Source organism: Dama dama, chromosome 4 (genome assembly GCF_033118175.1).
Source record: "Dama dama isolate Ldn47 chromosome 4, ASM3311817v1, whole genome shotgun sequence".
Classification (NCBI taxonomy): domain Eukaryota; kingdom Metazoa; phylum Chordata; class Mammalia; order Artiodactyla; family Cervidae; genus Dama; species Dama dama.
In genome coordinates this window covers 48,554,560-48,578,316 of record NC_083684.1, presented here as the reverse complement: position 1 = coordinate 48,578,316, position 23,757 = coordinate 48,554,560, and the positions used below count along the sequence as shown (strand labels likewise).

General features: G+C 56.9%; 1 protein-coding gene across 1 annotated transcript; it reads left to right on the top strand.

Moving 5' to 3' along the window:
- Positions 1-1,903: 1,903 nt before the first annotated feature.
- On the top strand, positions 1,904-4,468 carry CEBPA (CCAAT enhancer binding protein alpha). The gene has a single exon (XM_061138959.1). It carries the CDS (start codon positions 2,020-2,022, stop codon positions 3,082-3,084), a length of 1,065 nt encoding a protein of 354 aa, XP_060994942.1. The 5' UTR covers positions 1,904-2,019; the 3' UTR covers positions 3,085-4,468.
- Positions 4,469-23,757: the final 19,289 nt, after the last annotated feature.

The window sequence follows — 23,757 nt, the reverse complement described above, 5'->3', positions numbered from 1 at the left end:
TCTTTGTTCCTGCACAGGGGCAGACTTATTTTTAGCATCACACCAAAAATGAAAATCTCATTCCATGTTTCCCCTCCAGGTCTTCAGAGGTGCGCGGTGTATAAATCGTCCTGCACCCTGGGGCAGAAAGCAGCTTCTCATATATGCATTTATTGAATACATCCACTTTTACTCCCAGGCCAAAAGTATCAAGCTGAAAATATCTTATGTATGAGCTCTGGACCAAAACATGAAGCAGTTGGGTCATTAATCATGGGGAATATGTTGAATAGGAACTTGATTAAAGCCCAGTCTGCGTTCCCCAGGCGAAGCTGCTTCTTTGCTGTGACCACAGTGGAAGTTCAGCCTCTCCCGGCCTTGCTTTTACACTGCGTCTCCTTGAGGGCTCCTGGACTAGTGGTGGCGTCTTGCCAGCCTTTGGAAGCCCGCGGTCCGGGAGGGGTCGTCACGGGCTCAGCCCCGGGGATTCTCAAGCAGGCAAACTTCCAAATAGTGCCCAGACGGCATTGGTCTTCGGGGCACTTAGTCGATAAGGGGCAATGGGGACTAGAAGCGGGAGCAACTTGCGGGCCCACGAAGCCCCAAGGGAGTAGGCTGTCCCCGCGATCCCTAAGTAGAACGCGCGAGGCGCCACGTGGCTGGGGAAACGCGCTGCCTTAAACCCCTTCCCTCCGCAGCAGCCAGTGCGGAGGCGGCGCCCAGGGGTCACCGGGGCCCGGCCACCTCGTTCCTCAGGATTCCAGGGACCCAGCGTCCTGCGAGCCAGCCTGCAGGGCTCTCTCATTAGGTGCTCCGACCCTGAGCCGCAGAGATTCGGAGGCCCCGGCGGCTCTCTCCACAGCCCTGCTGCCGCCTTGGAGAGCACCTGAATGGGGAGTAGGGGAGAAGGTTGTGGGTTCCAGCGCCGTTGATCGCCGACCCCGCTTCGGGATCCCAGTCTCGGAGTCAGATCGCCTCCTCCCTGTATGCGTCTCCCCTAGCCCCGGTACCCCAGCCCCGGAATCCAGCTGGGCCCGTCCCGCTGGGAAAAAAAACTGGCGGCCCCGCGCCAGGTAGCAGCGCCAACTCCGTGCACCTAGCAACACCTAGAGCTCCGGCAAGGAGAAGTAATTAACAAGAAAGTTTCCCAGCCGGGGCGGGTGGAAGAGCCGAGTCCTCTAGACTCCAGGACTGCGGCCGCCTCCCCTTTCCTCTGCTCCCCGCGGGGTCCTAGCGCCCGGCACTGCGGGCCCGTGTGACCCTGGAGTACTTGCTCGGGGCGAGCGGAGCGGAAAGGTACTTTTGCGTGGAACCTGTGCGGGTGCCTGGGTATCAGAGAGAGACGCAAAATCCCGGTTCTCCTTGGCATCTCCAAGCGGCAGCGTGCTCTGGGCCGCACGTCCGAAACTGTTCCCTGCCCCCCACCCCGATCCCTTTTTTACGCAGCCTCCTTGCAGAGTACCCGGACCCGGACGGAACCGGTTCCAGCTTTTAAAGTGAGTCCGCGCCAGGGAAGCTCAGAGACCAAGACCTGCCTCTCCGCCCACCCCAATCAACTCTAACCCCCTGTGCGGCGTCGGGTGTTCCCGGGCTCCCCGGTCTTTGGCTGGAGGTGGGTGCCCTGGAGAGGCTAGAGAAGGGGGCCCTGCAGTCGACCACTCGTGCACGGGGGCGACAACTCTACCGAGGGTGGGGCACCGCGCACGGGTCTGGGTTCGGCTGGCGACACGGGAGGTAGTAGGCGTTGCCCCGCGGCCCCTCCCCGCCCGCGCTGAGCTCCAGCCCCACTCTCCGCCCTCTGCAGACCGCAGGCGCTAAGACCCAGGAGGCGCTGCTCCGTTGTCACCGTTTGGACACTAGAGGGCGACAAACCGCCCACGTATAAATTCGGGCCCCGCGCGGGCCTGGCCATTCGCGACCGGGAGCTGAGCGGGCGCGAGCCGACTAGGGGCTCTGGGTGGGCGGCGGCGGCGGCAGCGGCGCCCCGCGCAGGCTGGAGGCCGCCGAGGCTCGCCATGCCGGGAGGACTTTAGCTCCCCCATGGAGTCGGCCGACTTCTACGAGGCGGAGCCGCGGCCCCCGATGAGCAGCCACCTCCAGAGCCCCCCACACGCGCCCAGCAGCGCCGCTTTCGGCTTTCCCCGGGGCGCGGGCCCCTCGCACCCCCCCGCCCCACCTGCCGCCCCGGAGCCTCTGGGCGGCATCTGCGAACACGAGACGTCCATCGACATCAGCGCCTACATCGACCCGGCCGCCTTCAACGACGAGTTCCTGGCCGACCTGTTCCAACACAGCCGGCAGCAGGAGAAGGCCAAGGCGGCCGCGGCCCCCGCAGGAGGCGGCAACGACTTTGACTACCCGGGCGCCCCCGTGGGCCCCGGCGGCGCCGTCATGCCCGGGGGGACGCACGGTCCCCCTCCCGGCTACGGCTGCGCGGCGGCCGGCTACCTGGACAGCAGGCTGGAGCCTCTGTACGAGCGGGTCGGGGCGCCGGCGCTGCGACCGCTGGTGATCAAGCAGGAGCCGCGCGAGGAGGACGAGGCGAAGCAGCTGGCGCTGGCCGGCCTCTTTCCCTACCAGCCACCGCCGCCGCCGCCGCCGCCGCACTCGCACCCGCCGCCCGCTCACCTGGCCGCCCCGCACCTGCAGTTCCAGATCGCACACTGCGGCCAGACCACCATGCACCTGCAACCCGGCCACCCCACGCCGCCGCCCACGCCCGTGCCCAGCCCGCACCCAGCGCCCGCGCTCGGCGCCGCTGGCCTGCCAGGCCCCGGCGGCGCGCTCAAGGGGCTGGCCGCCGCTCACCCCGACCTCCGTGCGGGCGGCGGCGGCGGCGGCGGCAAAGCCAAGAAGTCCGTGGACAAGAACAGCAACGAGTACCGGGTGCGGCGCGAGCGCAACAACATCGCGGTGCGCAAGAGCCGGGACAAGGCCAAGCAGCGCAACGTGGAGACGCAGCAGAAGGTGCTGGAGCTGACCAGTGACAATGACCGCCTGCGCAAGCGGGTGGAACAACTGAGCCGCGAACTGGACACGCTGCGGGGCATCTTCCGTCAGCTGCCCGAGAGCTCCCTGGTCAAGGCCATGGGCAACTGCGCGTGAGGCGCGCGGCGGCGGGACCGCCCTGGGCCGGCTGCCGGCTGGGACCCAGGGAGTGGCTTCGGGTCTCCGGATCTCAAGACTGCCCGAACCGCGTAAGCCAGGACCAGGAGATTCCGGTGCCGCCCGAGAGCCTGGCCTGCTGCGCGTGCCCCTTGCCTTCCTCTGCGCCGGACACGGTGCGTCTAAGATGAGGGGTCAGGCAGAGAAGAGAAGCGCCATGGGGCTGAGCCGGGAGCCCGGCAACTCTAGTATTAAAGGAATAACCCTGTGCCTTGGAAACGCAAACTCACCGCTCCGATTCCTACCGAGTAGGGGGAGCAAATATGTGCCTTGTCAATTTATTTGGAGGGTTCCTGCCCCCACGAGAGGAGGGGTGCAGGCCCCCGGCAAGAGGAAGGTTCAGGGAGCAGAGATCCTGATAAGCCAGCCCTGGCGGCAGCTCCTGAGCGCCTGTCTTTGGAGGGGAGGAAACACAGGGACTTGGGGCTTTGAACCTAAGGTTGTTCCCCTTGTTCTGCGTGAAGGTGGAGGGTCCCTAGTGCCTTGCCTCTGAACTCCCAGCCTGCAACAGGCTGGGCTCTCTCGGGCAGAACTCACTGAGATGGATGTCACCAGGTGACCAGTGGGAGCCTGCGACCCCCAGTCAGATCAGAAAGCTAGGTCGAGGGTTAGCTAGGAGGATATATGTTCATGGGAGTGGTGGCCTGGTGGAAGCAGGGAACCTAGAGATCTGGTCTGGGGGTCTAGGGGGTGGTGAAGGACACTGGACCATCAGCCTTGTCTGTACTGTATGTCGCCAGCATTGCCATATACACATGAAGCACAATCAGTCCATCCCAGAGGGACCGAAGTTATGAGAAGCTTTCCAAATATTTTGCTTTATCAGCCGACATCAACACTTGTATCTGGCCTCTCTGTGTCCCTGCGGTGCCTTGTGCAATGTGAATGTGCACGTCTATGCTAAACCACCATTTTATTTGGTTTTTGTTTTGTTTTGGTTTTGCTCAGAAACTTGCCAAAATGAGACTCTTCGTCAGCAGCTGCAGGGAGGGTCTGCGGCTCTCTTTCCTTTTGGTTTTGGGATTGTTTTTGCTCCCAGGGGAACCAAAGAGGCGAGGTGGGCTTCCCCTTCCCCCTCAGCTCTCCCTGGGGGTGGCTGTGGGCCTCGGTCCCCTCCGGCCCGGGCTGCCCACAGCCTGGTCTCCCCAGAGGCCCTGGCTCCGGGTCTGGAAGGGAGGTGGCCTCAGCCAGCGTTCACTCACCGATTCAATCGCTGGGCCTGGGAGCGGGGAGGGCGGCTTTGGTTCTCTTCTTTGGGGAGGACATAGAGTTTCATGCTAGATGTTTTATGTATTATATCTATAATATAAACATATCAAAGTCAGTTTTGGTGTCTTTTTGAAACTAGAAAATCTACTTCCAAGGTTTTCTGTGGGCCAGGTCACATTTGTGAATAATCACAGCATATTCTCTGGCCGAAAGCCTGACTTTCATTAGCTCTCCACCCATCCTGAGCCCCTCTTTACATTAAGGGGGTGACTTCTCCCAACCAAGGCAAATAAATGGCAGAAGGTAGACAAGGCTCCAAGCTGAGAAGGCCACAGCCTGGAGAGGCTCCGGATGTGTGATGGGAAGAGGGGTGTGCGGAGGTATCACCCGGCCTTCGTGTGGCCTCTCACCTCCTGGGAGGAGAAGAGGGACTTGGAGAGGGGGCCCTCTGCCTGAAGTTGCCACAGCTTCTCTGGAACGCGGGCAGGCCTGGCCCAGGAGCTCCAGGCTCCAGAGGCCCTTTGACCACACTGACTTCCAGATCACTCCCAGCCCCAGCTCTGGAAGCCTTGCTCACACCTGCCTTTGCCCCAGCCCTCCGGCAGAACCGTGGGCGGGCAGGGATAGGCCACAAGCGGTAAGGACCCTCCACCCCTCCCCGCTGGCTCAGGCCCACGTGCCTGCTGCCTCTCCCAGCGGGGGCCCTGACAGGAGCCCTCCACCCAGCCCTCCCTACCTGCCCTGCCCCAGCCCACCCAGGAAGGGGGACCCACGGCAGGCCTGCACTGGATGTCTGGCCCTTCCCCACACACTGCCTGGAAGGCAAGGAACAGGCCCAGCATTTGTCTCCCCACTGTGCCCACCCCGGACCAAGCCCCAACTCCAACAACTGCCCCATGAGGACAGGTATCCGGGATCCCCCTCCTCCTAGCAGCAGTGCTGAACTACCAAGGGAGGGCATGCACTCATGCCCGCAAGAAGAGGGCCCAGGAGGAAGTAACCCAGGACCCAGGGCTTTCAGAGTTGACTCTCTCTGAGGGTAAAAGGCAAAACTCTTTGCCTTCTGTTTTTACCCCGAGACAGTTCACTTGAGCAGCTGATGCCATATGCCAACGTGGGCTGTGACCATTTCAAGAAATTACACATTCTTTTTAAATTCTGAAAATGTTCGCTTTACCTGCCCGTGTGGTGAATGGGGTGACTTACCCGCCTCCCACCCCACTCCCCCACCTCCTCCGCCGCCCTATCTCTCCGTTCCTGTCTTGCCTCCTCCTCACCCTTGGCCGCCCTTGGTGGAGGAAAGGCCGAGGGCCCCGGTGAGGAGGCGGCAGCCTGCCCCACTGCCTGGGAACCAAGGAGGCAGAGCCCCACCGCCTGCCTAGAGGCCTGGGGCAGGCCACAGCTTGCTAGGCCCCAGCAAACCCTCTCTGAGTTCAGTGCTAATTCCAGTTTTTCTTGTTTGAGGGGGCCAAGCCTTGGCTTCCCCCTTTGCCCCCAGAACAGATCCCGAGACAAACGGGGGAGGGGCGCCCCTCCTGCCCTCCTGCCTCTCTCTCCGGTTCCACTGTCCCAACTCCAGGGATTTCCTCTTTCAAAGCTGTCTGCTCACGAAAGGGCACCCCTCCTGCCACAGACCCTGGGGTCCAAGGCAGGCTTTGTCGGGGACAAGACAGCCCCAGGAAAGGGGTGGGGCCCATGAGGCCCCCAGTAGGGTCCCCAGTAGACAGAGCAACCCACTTGCGGGGAGGGGGAGCGTGGGGTGAACCTGCCTGGCACGTGTGCTGTGCCAAGCCAGAGGGGCCCCCACAGAGAGCTGATCCTTACCACCCACTGCTTCCTGAAGGGGCCCTCACTGACTACAACCTTCCTGAAGGTTCCCCTCCTGACTACAGCCTTCATGAAGACCTACTTCAAGAGTCTGGCACGAGAACACACCCCAAGTATTAATCGGATGCCTACTGTATGCCGGGGGTGGGGGGTTGTGGAATGCAGAGGCCTGTGGACCCGAGATGTTCTTCAAGGGCGACAGGGCAATAAGGGGAAGTTCAAAGTGGAGTAGAGGCCCCCAGGGAAGGCTTCTTGGAGGCAGCAGTTTTGACCAAGACCCGGCCATGGACCAAGTCCACTGTGCCTGGCTGCCTCTCCTATGAGGGGCGACAGGGACCTCAGCCCCTCAGTAGACCTCTGGAGCCCAGGGTCCCCTGAGAGCGCTGTTCAGGGGAGCCAGGCTCCAGGGAAGGAGCAAAGGCAGAAGGGAGATGGGGAGGTGCCCCTTGGCACCGGATGCCTCCTGATGGTTGTCGCCATGTCCCCCTTATCTTCTGGATCTCCTGGGAATCTGTGAACACGGGGCTTGGCCCTGACACCTGTGATGAGCCATTGGGACTGGTGAGGAGTGCCTGCCGCTCCCAGGTCTCCCGCCCCCACCTTCCCAGGCAGGAACCTGCCACATCTCCTCTCAGAGAGCTGTCGATTTCCTGGGAGGAAATGGGGAGTGGGGAGGAAGGAGGAGGCCACTCATGGAGCAGGTCAAGGGGGAAACCCTGACATTGCTCAGCCACGAAGCTCACCTTCCAGGCACCCACAGGCCTTCCACAGACACGGGGCCACATCCATGCCTGGACCGAGGCACTATTCCTTCTGCTCCTTCCTACGCTGGCGGGAAGGGCAGGGCTTTACTCTTCTTCAGGTGAAACTAAACCACCGGCGCCTCACCTTCGAAAGGTCTTTCTTGTTTCTCTGAAAGTCTCTCACTATCTCCCTTCTCAGGACACCCCTGCTCCTCCCCCTCCCCCAAACGCCTTTCTGTGGATGGAGGATTTGACGCAAGCAGAGACATAGGAAAGATACCAATTCACTATCAAAGCATCCTAGCCCCATCCCAGAGCAATTAAAAAGCCAGATGGAATCTCTGGGAAAACGGCATTAATAACGCGAACAATCTGTGCAGGCCGGCAGGGACCCAGGAGCTGCGGGCGGGGGCGGGGAGAGGCTGGGGTGCTGGAGCATGAGCTCAGAGCGAGGGCTCCGCTCGCTGTGGCCAGCCGGGGAAGAGGCCTTCACAAAGGATATGTCCCGGCCTAGGTCTGGCCACAGCTGGGCTGTCCCCTCTGGCCCCTGCAGGGCCCGCTGTGCATTCTGCATCCTGGTCGCTGAGAGCCAGGCAAATGTGGAACCCATTACTCAGGCAGCCACAGCCTCGGCCAGCCCCTTTCTGGCACCCAAGAGCTTTGCTTCCCTTCACTTTTGTTTTTGTTTATTATTTTTCTAGCCTTCTGGCCCCACCCATCTGAAACAGGCCTCCCTGGGTGCATGTCGCCCAAAGATTTCCTTTCTCTTCATTAGCTGTGTCCAAACCTACTGCCCATTCCTGAGGACAGCAGGAGGTGGTATTGGGGAACCCTGTGGGCCTGAACCCCAGGCACTCCCTTTAGATTGTAGAGCAGCAGGCAGGCAGTCCTGGCAGGACCAGCTGAGCTCTCAGAGGTTAGAATGATTGCTAGGGGAGCTGGGCACAGGGGGTCTGTACTGCCTGGCTGCCTTGTGGGGCCTAGAAGGGGCTGAATGAGCCCCACAGGCAAAGAAACTTCTGCTGCTCTGAAGCCTTTTCTAGGCCGAGCCAAAGCAGACACTTCCATGGCCCCATTTTTCAGACCATGGTTTGGAGCCCCACCCAGGGTGGACTTAAAGATGTGGTTTTCTTATATCCATCAAGTTGGGATGGGGATTGGTGTTATTAAAAACATCCTTTGTGAATCTTACATACCCAGAGAGCCACTTTCTGAACTTCATCTTCTCCTTCCCCATCCTTACCCTCCACCCTCACCCTCCCTGGAGACTGTTCTCCTCCAGGTCTCTAGAGCTAAGGCACCCGAGCTTGCCTGGGATTCTGCCTTTCTTGGCCCCTGGCTGAATCTGGCCCCTATGGACGTCCAGTGTCTGGTCCACAACAGGTCTTCAACACATGTGTCTGAATGCACGGATCTCTCTGCAACTCATCTCTCACCCTTAAAAAAAACATCCACACCCTCTAGCTCCGTGCAGGGTCTGGGGGAGAGGGGGTTGGCCTGAGGTTCACCAAGCAGGGGTTGGAGGGTCGGGAGGTAACACAGGGCACCAGAGATAAGGCTGCACCAGGCTGGCCCACTCTAGATGAGTCGTTGCTTCTACCAAGTTAATTTTTAAAAGCAAGAATCCTACGAAAGGTGACCTATCCAGTTCTAGATAATCCTCAGCACGTCTGTGTGATTAGCTCACCTCCAAGTCTAGCTGGGCCCCAGCAGGACGGTTGTACTGGTGGGGAGTATACAGGGAGGAGGTGGGATTCCAGGAGAAGGGGGAGAGGGTTGGAGGGGGGCAGCGTGCCCCAAGCCTGCGGGGACTGCTCAGAGACACCGGGCAGCTGGGGTCATGGTGTTTCTGATAGAGAGATCTTTCAGCCCTTGTATCTCCCCTTTTGTGTCTCCCTAGGGTGATGGCCCAAGAGTGGAAAGCATCGGTGACCAAATATGGTGGCCTAGAGTCACAACATGTCACCCGGTGACCAAGACAGAGTCGAAAGGGAATCATCAGGGCCTGACCCAAGCCTGCTTCTTGGCGGGTGGGAAGAAGATATTCCTGCTTCTTGGCAGGTGGCAGCCAAGCTTTCCCCAGGAAGTAAGCCTGTCCTTCCAGAGCAGCCCCTGGCCCTACTCTACCTAGCCAGGGAGGGCTCAGCAAGTCCACCCCCTTCCCCCAGCCAACACAAGTGTTTTCCCTGGAATCCCCCAGGATCCGGGCCGCTCGGGCTGGTGAGGAAACATGGCTGATTTACGGCGGCCCTTCCGGCTCCCACACCGGGCATTCATCTCAGCTGGATGTGACAGCCCCTGTCCCCGAGAACGGGGACAAGAGGTGTCAGGGCTGGGGTGCCTGCCCCAGAGGGAGCCGCTGTGGCCTTCCACATCAGGTTCGGACCCGTCTCAGGTAGCCTCCTCAAGTGATTTACAATTTGCAAACACGTTTTATTTGATTCCTCAGTTTTGCTAGAGCAATTACAGTGACTCAGCATGACAAATCACTCCCAACACGGTGTCTACGCACTGTTAGGAAATGCATTTCCTTCACTATTTTGCCTGGTGCGGCAACATTTTAAAAATAGACTCATTCACTGTACTTGAAGGCAATTTGTTCCAAATTTTCCCACTAATTTGATTTTAATCTGATATTTAAAATTCGTGTGACCACATTCCCACTGATTTATAGGGAATAAGCCCTACCTGGCAGCAGTTTAACTGGCCTTCATCCAAGAGTCCACAGGACGAAGGATTTATCCTGGGACAATTCGAAGGCACGGGAGTCTGTGCTGCTTAACTCTACGTCTAGTTCAGCCTTGCAGGTGCCTCTCGCCTGCGGCCAGCAAGTGTGGGCTGGAGGTCGCTGCCACTCTCCTGCAGAGCCCTGGCACACAGTAGGTCAACAGTCCTTGTTGAGTGGATGCATCCAGCCCAGATGACCTGGCATGATACACCCACCGCTGAGCTGGGTGCTGGAGGAAAGCACTTTGTTCACATTTGATGAGTAGAAGTTTCCTCTTGCTCCCATCCTAGGGTTGGAATGGGCCACTGGAGGTGGGCCTGAGGCACTGGCTCCACCCAACTCCTGGCTTTGCCTCTTACTGTCTGTGGGGGCCCTCACCAAGTCTATTCATTTCTGTGGGCTTCAGTTTCCTTTTATGCAAAAGGTATGCAAAACAAGTCCCACATCACGGAGCTGTTGTGAAAGGTAAACAGGCAAAGCTTGTGAGACACTTGGCTCAAACTGATGAGATTGCCATCTCTGAGAGTTAGGGCAGGAGGCAGAGTGGGCGCGAAGGCCACGCCCAGTCCCTGAAAACTCTCCTGGAGGGAGACAGTCATCTGAATAATTTAGGGCAAAAATCCTTGTACCCGGAATAACCGAGTTCCTGAAGTCACTTTAATGTCGCTTAGATTTTTTTCCCCAGGAGACCTTCCATTTGCTCAGGAAGCACTTAATGAGTTCCTCCTGGGTGCAGAACCCTCTTCTCTATGACCCTGAAGGGTAAGAAGAGGTCACACCCTCTCCACTGCTCTCAGCAGAGCAGGTGAGAACACCCTGTGTGTGTCATGGTAGAAGTTTCTTGGTACTAGTGTAGAATCCCATGGGATGACTCCTGGTTAGTGAGGACAAGCATTCTCACACTTGGGGGGTATCAGCCTCCCCAAGTCCTGAAAGACACCCCCTCCCCGCTCCCCTGATCCTTCCCCTCACTAACTCCTTTCCATCTTGGGGGCTGGGACCCCAGCTAGGAGGGTGGCCTTGCCTCCTCCGTTACTGCTGAATGGGAGTGGAAGGTATGCTGGTGTGTCAGGGACACGGGGTGTGGGGGGACATCTCCCATGCCCTTGCCTCCCTCAGCTCCCCACTGGGTCACAGCAGCCCTTGGCCAACCAGCTGGTTCCCATTTGCCAGCCCAGCTCGAGTCCAGGAAGTGAGGGCAGGAGGCTGCCCTGGGCCCTGTGGAGTGGCCGAGCTGGGCTCACACGACCAAGGCAGTCCCCGAGGTGCAAGGAGGCTGAGAAGGCCTTCCCCAGAGCTGGGGCCCCCAACAGGAAAGAGCTCTGGAACTGACCCTGCTTCTCCCTTGGCTGCTGGGAACGCCACCGCGAGAGTAACTCGAGTTAATGAGCAAACTCCTCAGGAAAGGGAGGCAGGCGGCCTTCCTCTGGGGCACCTCCACACAGGAAGCAGTTGGCTGCCACTTGTCAAGGGAGGGCTGGAAAAGGGATAGGCTACCCACTCCTGTATTCTTGGGCTTCCCTTGTGGCTCAGCTGGTAAAGAATCCGCCCGCAATGAGGGAGACCTGGGTTCGATCCCTGGGTTGGAAAGATCCCCTGGAGAAGGGAAAGGCTACCCCCTCCAGTATTCTGGCCTGGAGAATTCCATGGTCTGTAATAATCCAAGGGGTTGCAAAGAGTTGGACATGACTGAGTGACTTTCACTTTGTCAAGGCAGGGCAGCAGGAAACCAGAGGGGCCTGGAGGCCCTCAACCATTGGCTCCTCCACAGCCGGCTCAGCCTGGAAAGGAGACCAGGCAACTCCGTGGGGAGAGTGTGGCCATGGGGTGCGGGCAGGGGTGCAAGAGTTTGCTGTGGGCATATAGACTCGGCTGATTCTGAACCTCCGGCTGGAGGCGCTTTCAGGCCCAGGAGGAGTGGCAAGTGCTCCCAAGAGCAATTCCCAAGTTCACCAAGGCTTGACCTCTATTCGGGGAGCGATCTCACCTGGGAGGGCATGTGAGTCATGGGCCAGGCCCCTGAGCTGAGGAGGGGAGGTAGGGACGATGGCTCTGAGCCTGAAGTATGTCAGAGGCAAGATGAGCATCTTGAGTGATGTGCCGTTTATGTAATTATGTGGGGCAGCGCTGCCCAGGGTGTGTGTGAGGCGAGCTGGAAAGGACAGCAGCACTCTCGGGTCCTCTAATCGCCAACTGAGCTGCAGCCCAGGCTCCCCGGGGCCCCAGATGCTCGCCAAGGAGCCTGGTCTGCCAGGACCAGTGATGAGACCCAGGGCAGGGGCAGGGTCACCACCGGGGCCCCTACGCTCTGCATCCGGTGGGAGAGTTTCGCCCTCTCCACCCCCAAATCCCCTCAGGGGAGTGATACACTCATGTATTTCTAAGTCTCTCCTTACGGGCCATATTCCATGACACCCTCTCCCTCCCCTGCCTCGGCCCAGCATTCCTCAACTTAATCTACTTGAGTTCTTCATTTTAAAAATTAAATCAACTGCATGTTGCTTGGAATATCTTTGAGGATTTCAGAAATTGGAAGGGCATGTCTGAGACACCGCAGAGCCAGGTTTGGGGGCCTGCACAAGCACACACACACCCACACCCCCCCACCATCTTCACCCATCATAGGCTTTCCCCATAAGACAAGCCACTGGGATGGTACCCCCAACAGCACAGTGGTTTGGAGAGACCTGCTGCTGGGGGTGGGGAGATGGTTACACAAGGGCTGGGCCTGCATCGCCACCCAACCGGGGGCGTGAGACCGTGAGTGTCCTTGCCTGATCACATACGGGCTGTGTGACCAAGCGCAGGTTTGGCAGCCTCTCTGTTTGAGCGTGCCTGAGAGGTGTGCCGGATTCCCAGAGGCAAGATGATGAATGGGTGTCCCTGCAGAACAGAGCAACCACAAGAACCTGATCCCAGGACGAGTCACCCAGAGGAGGACAAGGACCAGGCCACCTGGCAGCCAACAGTGTGAGTCAGAGACAAACTAGCATTGACATATATGCACAACCAGGTGTAAAAGAGATGGCTGGTGGGAAGCTGCCGTATAAAACAGGGCACTCAGCTTGGTGCTCTGTGATGACCTAGAGGGGTGGGATGGTGGGATGGAGGGAGACTCAATAGGAAGGGGATCTATGTATGCTTATAGCCGATATCGTGTTGTTGTGCAGCAGAATCTAACACAACATTGTAAAGCAATTATCCTCCAATTAACAATTAAAAAAAAAAAAGAAACAAACTATCCGCCTGCCAGCCAGGTCACTTTCCCACTTTGCTAAGAGAGCTCAGGCTTAAAAGCCAGAGGGAGGCGGGATCAAGGGTTGGGCATTTCCCCTCCTGCCTCTGGAGCCCGGCTTCAAGATCCAGGTGATAACGAAGACAGTAGTGCTCCTTGGCTCATGTTGGGACCTGGGGTTGAAGGGCCCTCAAGTGGGGCTGGCATCATCAAGGCTTCTTCTGCTATGGCAAAAGGACACTCTAGCATCACCTCCTCTTTCAGATCCAGGCCCCCTCCACTCCTTCCCAGCCAGGATCAGATCAAATCAGCCAATGAGTCAGTAAGTCTCCACCAAGCACCTCTGAGAGCCAGGATGGGAGTCTAGATACAAGGAGACCCAGGTCAGAGGAGAGAAGAGGCACAGTGTCTAGGAGAAGGAGGTCACCATCAGTACTGAATGAGAATGCCCCCCAGCCATGCCACTGTACCTCCCTCCTGACCATGGAGGGATCCTAGGGATTGGCATTCTGCTATCTCCCAGTGACGGATCAGCAAGGCCTGCAGGAGGGCAGAAGGAACAGGAGGCTGAAGCTAGGGTCATCTCAGGCCTTCCCAACTGTTCCTAAGAAGGCAGGGGTGAACTGCAGAGGCAAGGGACAGGCAGGAGTCAATGTTTCACTTTTTTTGTGTCTTTTGCTACATTGGGCTTGGCATTGTACAACATCATGGCCCTTGGCCAAGAGCAAACTGCATCCAGAATCTCTCATTAGTATTCTCTGAGCTTGTCTGAAACACGGAGCTATATCACCAAAGCACAACTAACCATTAAAGGGTTCAGTGCCTTTCTCATGTGTTCATTCATTGGTTCCAGAAAATTCTTATCCATTAATCCTTAAAGTATTGCTTCTTCTCCACTTCTCTCCTCTCCTTAGGGGACAATATCAATCATATGTTACACCTTCTCTTCCTCTTTAAGTCATATCATCTCTCCCATATTTTCTTCCTTTTGTCTCTATGTGCTACATTTGTGATTTCCTCAGACTTCTCTTCTAATTCCCCAATTCTCTTCTCAATTGTGTTTCCTCAGCTATTAGACCATGGAGGTCTTAATTTGGGTTATTGCAGTTTTACTTATAGAGACTCAACTTGATTCTTTTGCAGATCGACTATGTTACTTTTCATGGATTCTCATTCTCTGCAGTTATTTGTAAGCATATCATATTTCTTTAAACATCACATGCACAGTTCTTTCATAGTCAATAACTTGAAGTCTTAAGGGTCTATTTCCGTTTCCTGTTGATTCTTCTAGTTTTTGCTCTAGTGCTTCATTTTCTTGTGTGTCTAATCTTCTTTGACCACGTGCTAATCATTGTTTTAGAAAAAATTGTAAGAAGAATCTTGGATTTAGCACAACAATCCCTTCTGCTAGAGAGCATTTTTATTTGCTCCTGCCAAACAGTGAGGAATACGCCAGTTCAGGGCCACCTTATTCCACCTGTAAGGCTAACTCACCTAGGAGATGAGACTTAGATTGCAACCTCATGTGAGGGCTGGTCTACTTCTGGTTCACCCTTATCCTGAGAGTGTAGCTCCTGGAGTTCCATATCAGCATGGGGGGTGGAGTGTCTTATTACATGGCCCCAACTGTGTGAGCTCTGAGATTTGATTTCTGTCTCTCTCATTCATGAGGCTGTCAAAATAAAATTCAAATTGGTTGGATCAGACAAGGCCTCAAGGGAAAAAAGTGGCTTCTCCTCTTGCTTACCTGTCTAGATTCCTTTCTCACCTGGTTTTGGCCTGGCATTTCAGTGCTTTTAATACATTTTAAAAATTTTATCCAGCATTTTTAGTTGTTTTGAGGGCAAGGATGGGCCCAAATCCCCTAACCTGCCATTACTGGAGTAAAAGCACTTGTGAGTGTCTGCTGTGTGCCCATCACGTGCTGGGCAGAGCAGAAAACTAGACAGACAGAGTGGGCTCTTGCGGTACTCACCGACTGTCTCTCTAGGGAGACAGACAATAAACAAAGAGTTACTCAATTGATTAGTTAACTACAGTTGTAAGGCATATTGCGAAGTAAGATTTGGGAGTGACGAGAAGGAACCCTTGCTGGCTCTGTGGGCTCAGGGAAGTCATTCCTAGAGATGCGGTTTTTAAGCTGAGATCTGAAGAACTGATGGGATTTATAAATAGTCGGGGGCTGGATGGACAGCATCCAGATGGAGGGAAATGCATGTTCCCATCTCTGCAGTAGGAAGGAGCATGGCCTTCTAGGTCCTGAAGAACATCCAGTGTGGCGGCCACAGTGCCTGGCATGGGGGGTGGAGGATGAGAGGTGAGGCCGGAGGTCAGCTGGGTCAGACAATCAGGCTCTCACAAGCAAGGGTTCAGACTTTGGTCAATACGCCAAAAGCCGCAGAAGCCATGGAGACCATCAAGATCAGGCTTGCTTATTACAGTGCCTCTGCTGAAGTGCAAGGGGTGAGCACCTGGCGTCGGTCAGGCCAGTGAGGGAGCTTTGTAGCCCAGAGGTGGACAAATTCAAGGGATGGTTAGGGGATAAGAGAAGAAGGATTTCTGCCAAGCTTGACCATTTTGTTATCCCAGAATGCCTTCCCCAGTCCTGCTGGGTTGTCTTCATTTGCCCTCAGATCAACTTGACACCTGCTCTGTCTGCTCTCTGCCCTGTGAGTCTGGCCTAGGTGGGCCACACTGAGGGCCTCCTGGGCCTCTGGCTTCCTGTTGGGTTTGGCCAGTGGTAGGTACCAGCCGGAAATGACACGGAGGAAGGAGAGAGATGGGGGTGCATTTTATCTCTGCTCTCTTCCTGCTGCAGCACCCCATCTGCAGGTCGATGAGACTACAGCCCACCTCAGGTGTCTGGGGCTCTGCCCTCCGTGGGTCTAGTTCTCGTGGGGCTCTGGCAGCACGAAGGCTTGCCTAACCTCTGGAGCACTGCTGGTGTCCACTGCTGCTGTGACCTGGGGGCCTCCTTGATTTCTTCAACCTGGGTCACACCCCGCCAGCGGTCCCCCTTTGTTAACATCCCTCTACTGGAAGTAGCAAGGTTGAGTCTGGTTTTCTGCCAAGGACCCTTGAGTGACCACCAAGACTCAGGTTTTTTTTGCATCAAAGAATCTGGAGACGCGAATCTGTCTGGCAATCCTGGGGAAGGGCCAGTCCCTCATGGCAGCCAACGGGGTGGTGTCAGAACCACATGAAGGCCCCGCCGCCATCTGCGTTCCGTAAACACACACCCGCGTGCGTGCAGGGCGAGCCAGAGCCCAGTGACAACCACGGCTGTGACAATTTCATAGAGCCCCCGTATCAGAGAGGACAGAGGTAATTAGGAAAATCATAAACATTTCTAGTGTCTTTCGTCCGGCCGCTGGGAGCTCCAAAGATGTTGCTTTCCAATCCGCAGTCACATTCAGGTTCCAGACACTTCTTAAAAGAAGTGTCCCAGTGGCTGGGGTCAGAGTGCATCTGATTTCTGGGGTGAATGTGATGGGCCCACTGCTGAGCTTAGTTCTGGAAGAATCCTGACCCCGCTCCCTGCTCTCTTCCTCCCTCTCCTCCACTTCCCTCTTCCCCGCCTCCCTCCTGAGCTGAAGCTCCCTCTCTTCACTTTCACTTTGGAGATGTGTGCCTGAAGCCTCCACTCAGAGGCTGACAGATGCTGAGAACTGGGCTCCCAAACATCGTGGGTTCATTTCCACCCCCGCCCCGTCAACCCCTGTCCTGAGGGCAGAGAGCCGAGGGCAAGGAGGAAAAGATGAAACTCAACCTCGTGGCAGAGGTTGCCTGGGTGGTCAGGGTAAGGCCTCCCTGGGAGGAGGCAGTGTTCAGGGGACACCAAAGTGATGAGAAAGATCCAGGCGCTCAGAGGACTTCTCTGAGAAGTAGAGAAAAAGAGCAAAGGTCCAGGAAAAGGCCAGCAAGCTGGGATGGTGGTGGGGAGTGGGGCGGGGCAGAAGATGAAGCCAGAGAGCCAGGCGGAGACCAGCCCGCTGGTAGCTTTGGAGTGGAGCTGCCCCTCATCCCACTGACAGGAAGGAGCCCTCGTTTACCTAGTTTCCTCCTGCTGTTCCAGCACAATTGTTTAATAGCACCCCCTTGACTCACAAAGTGCCCTTGCTTATTCAGTAAATGACATGGTCGCCTTCCTTACAGGATAGAGCAAAGAAATCTAGGTTTTTCATATTTTAATGACCACGGGAAGCCATCAGAGGATTTCAAGCAGGGGAGGGACTGAATCCAAGCCTTTTCCTTCATTCACCAAATATTTACCACATTGTCCTCCTTGGCTCTGGGGCACAGGACTGAGCCCCACTTGGCAGGCCTGCCCTCATGGAGTTTACATTTCACTGTTAGAAATGCTAACACATGTCTAACAAAAGGAACTAACTCTCCACCGTTGGTGCCCTCGACAACTGGAGGTGCCCATTGGACAGATGGAAAGATGAAGCCAAAGGAGTATCTTGCTGGTTGGTTTTCTACATGTAATCACTGGTAAATCCTAAGCTATATTCCATGAAGTCTGCTCCCAGATTTGCCCCTGAGGGAGGTTTCCATGGGGAACTACTTGTAATATAGCTTGCCCTTGCCTCCCCTTTCACCCACATACCTAGGTTTCCATGGTTGGTGAGGCTGGCCGTGTGTGGTTTGCACTGACTGGGCCCTCACTCCAGGCTGGTCCTTAGCTCTAGGTAACAGGCTTACAAATGCTCACAGAATCCTAGCTTGAGTGGTCTGAGTAGAAAGGAATATTTGATACTGGCACCTCTCACCCAAAATCCTGTCTCTGTGCCAGGCATGGAGCCAAGTGCAATGAGGAAGAGAAAACACGGCCAGATGTGTCTTCAGGCACAGCTGGATCCAGCAGCCTGAGTGGGTCATCAAGAGTCCCCTCTCACTGCATTTCCTGATTTGCCATCCTTCATGCTGCCTTCAGTTTCTCTTACTTCCCAGTGACCCGAGACCTCTAAACAAATACCCAGCAGCCCAGAAGAGAGCTTGGATTTTTTTATTAGTTCTGTCAAAAGTCCTCACATTGGATTCTCTTGGACCATATTCTCCTCGTTGAACCAGCTGCTCTCTCCAGGAGGATGGACGACCCTAACTGGCCAATCCTGAGTTATGTTCTGACCCCTGCCACAGACCCTCTGGGAGGGGGTCAGCCCCAGTCACACTGCATGGGTTGAGAGTGGAAGCGCAGGCGGTGCACCAAGGAGAATCCAGGGGTTTGGAATGAGAGAAAATGAGGCAGGCAAGACAGCTCGGGCCCACTCTCCTGCTGTCCCTGGTGCCATAGAGCCCATGGAGCGTGAGGCTGAGAGTGACTGAGGGTGACTCCTTGCTTCCAAACAAAAAGCAAATTCAGCTTCCCTGGGGGTGGAAGGTGGGGGTGGGTTCTGGCATCAGCTGTTGTGACCCGGGCCCCAGATCCTCTCCTGACTTCTGCCCCACCTCGGGCTGCCAGCAGCCTCTTCCCACAGGCGGCACAGATCCTCTGGGCCCCAGGCTATCCGTGAGATCTGTGCCTCTAGCCCGTGGAGGCGGGGCTGCAGTGTATGGTGACAGGCCGCTGCCCCAGGAGAGGCTCCAGGCAGCGGCCTCACCTCCTGCTCACACTCACCACCTACCTGGGATTGGAAGCTGCAAGCTGAGTCCTGTGGCGCCTCCCAGTCCTATTCCCCCATGGGTTAGTCACTCAGTCGTATCCGACTCTTTGCGACCCCATGGGCTACAGCTCGCCAGGCTCCTCTGTCCTTGGGACTCTCCAAGCAAGAATACTGGAGTGGGTTGCCATGAGAAGGGACCCCAGCCCTTCTCCAGGGGATCTTCCCAACCTGGAATAGTTTGATCCTAACCTTTCTGAGGGCTTCCCAGGTGACTCAGTGGTAAAGAATCCACCATCCGAGACAGGAGACACATGGGTTCAATCCCTGCATCAGGAAGATCCCCTGGAGAAGGAAATAGCAACCCACCGCAGTCTTCTTGCCTGGAGAATCTCAGGGACAGAGGATCCTGGTGGGCTACAGTCCATGGGGAAACAAAGAGTCGGACAATGACTGAGCCACTTCACCACCACCACAGCAAGCCTTTCTGAGACTTCCAACCCTCGGGCAGGAATTCTGCTTCCAGTCCCTGGGACCAGAGTTGGGGGAGGCCGGAGGAGCACAGTGATAGGTGGGGATGCTGACCATGTAGGGGAGGTTAGGAGAGGACTTCTGCCTTTCTGGCCTTAAGAAGAACTTCCAAAGGAACAGGTTGCCCCTCACGCACCTTGTCACCTGTGCTCCCGAGTGCTGCTTGATGATGGGGAAGGAAGGTCTTTTTCATTGAGCACCAATGGCCTGCAGGTGCTTTTGTAAGTTCCTCAGCTGCTCTGGGGATGGTCCCACACCAGCCTGTCCAAGGGATGAGGGGTAGGAGGCTCCAGAGGTCCACTGGACTTCAACCAGATTCTCTGACTATACACGGTGAAATTGGTGCCCACCATGAGGCCACCCCCTCCCAGCCTCCCTCCTGCCAAAGAGAATGGGCCATGAGGTCAGGGAGGTAGAGGCTGAGGCCTGGGGGATGAGAAGGCAGGCCGTCAGAAGGGGCACGGCACTCATCTCCTCTGGGAGGGCGAGAGCCCCCAGCTCAGGAAGGGAGGGGGCGCTGCGGCCCAGGCTGGCGCACGGGGAGCCCCGCCAGGGACCAGGAGGAGGGCTTCCTCCCAGTGTGTTCATGCCGCAAGATGTAAAATAATCCCCTCGGCTCAGAAAAACACATTTTATGGCCGTCTGACTCATTTCCCACAAAGCTAGGTTTAACCCCCATTCCCCCCCCGACGTGTAGAGCTTTTGTTTTGAAAAATAAAAAGTATGTTGAAAATTTCAAGATGACTTTTAGACATAAATTGTTCCCTTCCTCACCCCTGTCCCAGACCCCCCTCACCTAATTTCCCAAACGCTGGCTGCCAGAGCCTCGGGAGGACCCGGTCCAAGTGGGCATGGGGTGACTCTGGGCAACATGGCCCCCAGGTCCAGGCCAGGGGATGTCTGCTGGGCATGGAGATGGGCCGAGGGGCCCTCCAGGGAGGTGGGCCTCCTTGGCATCTGCTGCAGTGCCCTGATCCTTCTGGTTTGGGGTCCCCCCCTGAGCCCCAACACCCACTCTAAGCCCTGCTCTATCTCCAGGCCCGGGCCCCTCTCCAGAGTTCCTAGGATGCAGGTAATGTCTGGCTGTTTCCTCCCCTCCCCGAATCTCTAGGCCAAGGGTTGCTCCCAGGTGATCTCAGACACCCAGCTGGGACTCGCCCCAGCCCTCTCTGCTACGTGGCTCCTCCCGCGGCCAGCAAAGAGTGGTGCTGAGCCTGACTGCCCCTGGGGCCCCCAAAACTGAAGCACGGGGCCCCTCTGTTCCCCCAGGTACATCAGGGCTTTCCATTACCCCACAGGCGCCCTGGGGCTTGGCCTCCCGGGCTCCCTGTTACTCTGCCATTCCTTTCATTTCCCAACGACCTTGGGCCGTGAGCATCAGTATCTCCATGTCTCAGGCAGGAAACAAAGTCCCAGACAGCACGTGACCCTTGTCAGCTGAGGAAAGCCTGAGGGCAGACGAGTGGGCAGCCTCATGGTTCCTGCTGACTCCCAGACAGGCGAGGAAGTGCACCAGGGTCGGAAGGGCAGGGCTGGATGGAAGGTCCTTGGTTTCTGGCATGTGGCACAGATATACCTAGCGAATACCCACCCCGAAAGTCAGCCTCCCCTCTTTGCCAGGCAACTAGCGCATTCAAGGCCCCCCACACAGCACTCAGGTGGCCGCCCACACCTTCCTGATCTTCCCACAAGGTGGCCTCTGGAAGCTTCCTAAGGGTCTCCAAGGGATGGGCAGCAGCCTGTGGCCAGGCAGGGGCACCCACCAGCCTGAGCTTCCATTGAACTGGTAGCTCAAGCCGGGCAGGAACCTGCCACTCTTGGGCCGAGCATCTCAGCCCATGGGCTCAGGCTCCTCAGATTCAGGACGAGACAGAGTCACCCATTCCCCACCCTCAGTTGCAGCAAGCCTCCTTGGGGCCCGAGACTGTGGGCCAGTGGGCACCCAGAGCACACTCCCCCCCAGAGCTGCCCAAATCTCACCCATTGTAGCCCGCTGTCCACATTGGGGTGCTACCGGAGCTCCCGGTTCTCCAGGGCTCTGGGTCCCCACCCAGGAGCAGGAAGCAGCCGTGGGGGGCTGGAGTGTCTTACTGTCAAGGGCTCTGGGGAGAGGACCCTGGGTTAACCAGGGGCAGGCATGGGGGGAGTGTGGATGGGGGTCCTCCAGGCTGACTGGGCCCTGAGCATCAGGGGAAGGGCCAGAGGCGACCTGGACTTCCTTAACCACAAGAAAATGACTCAGCTAAATTGAGGAAGATTTCCGTTTCGGCAGACTACTTTTTCCACTATGGTAAGAGCTTTTTACCCACAGGCTCCAGAGGAGCTGATACCCCAGAGAGGGGCTAAGGGAGTTTCGATTTGAATAGTCAATGCTGATTCTTAATCATTACCTTGAAAAAGCAGCTTTTGGTTTTCCAGCAGGTGGCTGGGTCCTGGGGAGTGAAGCCAGGTGTGTGTGTGTGTGTGTGTGTGTGTGTGTGTGTGTGTGTGTGTGAGAGAGAGAGAGAGTGTGTGTGTGTGTGTATACACAACTGCATGTTTGTGCCTTGAGGACACTGGGGCCCAGAATGAGGAGGTCTAGTCAGGAGTTTTTCCCTTTGCCTGGAGACAGGTCTTGGCCAGGTCTGCAGAAATGACGAATTTTCCGGCCCTCTGAGCGTGTTGACGTGAACAGGACTAATGGCTCCATGGATTAAAGGCTAAGTTTGTGCCAGGCAGCAGGCTGGACACATGTGCATGTTATATGGGCACAACCCACTCCTGGAGGGAAAAGCAGAGTCAGATGCAAACCCAGGCAGCCATAGTAGACACTGATCACCGCCCCCACCTGCCCTTTCTCCAGTTGCTGGTATCTCCTGACATTTTCCAGGCTCATCTGCCTGCAGCTCATCAACCTGCAGCTCCAGACCCAGTCAGGGCTGAGGGCTTCCCAGCAAGGGTCCTGCTCAAACTCCAGCCAATCAGTGATGAGAAGCTGGGCCCTGCCCTGGATTCTGAGATGTCAGGTCGAAGCATCTCCAATGTAGCCCTGGCTCTCAGTGACCAGCCCAGTCTTGAGGCCCAAGAATGGGAGGTGACTGCTAAGATCTTCCCAGAGCAGAGGGCCCAGCCCTGTTGCTGCAACGTCTAGCCTAACAAACATGATGAGGACAAGTCCTGGTCCAGGAGCTTGGTGAGGAAGAAGGCCGGTTGATCTGGGGTCCTCCCACTTCTAGTTCAGCCCAGGTGGGCTTCCTGGAGGTGGGTGCCAGCAGGCTCTGGACTGAGTGACAGCACTGATCACAATAAGGGTCTCCAGGACAGTGACTGCCCAGGCTGGAAGACGCTGCTCCCTACCCTCCCGCAGGAGGTCCCCTAGTCAGCTCCCACCCCTGAAAGATCCACAGCCGAGAGAGGGTCCTTGTTTCCTACTCCCCCTTGCAGGAAAGGCTCTTCCCTGAGATCCCACTGAGAGGGACGACAGGGCCATGGCTGGCTGACCTCGATTCTGCTGGGGGCCACCCCACATCTTGCTTCACCAGCTGGGCTCCGTTTCCCAACCTGGAGTGGAGTGGGGGTCCACTGCCTAGGCAAAAGCCTTGCCCTCTACTTGCTCCGGGAACCTCAGGGGACAGAGCTGGGCCTGGCCAGTGTGGCTCTGTGGCCAGCGCTCGGCTTCTGCCTGGGGCCAGGACACGTGTCCAGGCTCTGCGGCCTCCCCACGGCCCAGCCCACTGGCCAGCCTCCCGGGGGAGGAACAGGGGCTGCCGAGGCTGGGGGAGGAGGCTAGGCGAGTGGCCCCCGCGGGTGCTGGCAGTTCCAGGACAAAGGGCAAGACGCTCTGGCCAGAGCAAGGGAGCAGGGCAGGGAGCAACATGAAGATGAGAGCTGGGCAGAGTGGCCGAGGGGCCTGAGCCCAAGTCCTAGGCTCGGTTCCTCCCATGGGTGCCCCCCTGGGAGACAGAAGAGGAGAGCCAAAAATGGGGAAGGGGCTGAAATAGGCCAAGACTAAGGTAGGGGAAGGAAAAGGAACAGAAAAAGAGTATCAGAGGAGCAGCTTAATGAGGAGGTTCCAGCGCTAGTAAGGAGATTTTCTCCAGGCCAGAGCCCAGGGTTCAGGCAGGAGCCTTGGAGGTGGGGCTCCCTGTTTATAGTCCTTGCTCCCTTCCACAGAGGCCCACACCTCCCCCTGTCCTGCAAGGCTCACACTAGATGGCCATCTGTGAGTGTGTCATCCATGGACTGTGTCCGTCATAGGCACGTATGTGGTGTATGTGTATGGTGTGTACCATGTGTCTGAAGCCCTCTGCCTCTAAGACGCTCAATTGCCCAGAGTCTTGGGGACAGCCTAAGCATCAGGACAAGGCTTCTCTCTGAGTCCCGCCTCCTTGGTGGGGCTGAGTCTCTGCCCCTCCAGAGGCCCACCCAGGTGTCTCACCTGCCCTGCAGGGGGCACAGAGGAGGCAGCCCCTTCTCCTTGGGTATCCCCTACACAAGAGGTCCTTGGGCTCCCAGGAACCACGCAGACCCAGGTGGAGGGGGCCTTACTGACCAGAGGCCTCTGACTGACTCAGGTGAAGAGTCAGCTCCAGGCCTCTGCAAGGGACAGAGACTCAAAGACTCCCAGAGTGAGCCAACAGAATGTTTGCTGCATGCAAGGATCAATGTGTGTGTGTGTGTGTGTGTGTGTGTGTATGTGTGTGTGTGTGTGTGTCTGTGTCTGTGTCTGTGTCTGTGTCTGTGTGTATGCCTCCACAC

What these genes read in the sequence shown, in the direction of transcription:
- CEBPA (XM_061138959.1), top strand. Translation starts at nt 2,020, where the DNA reads ATGGAGTCGGCCGACTTCTACGAGGCGGAGCCGCGGCCCCCGATGAGC.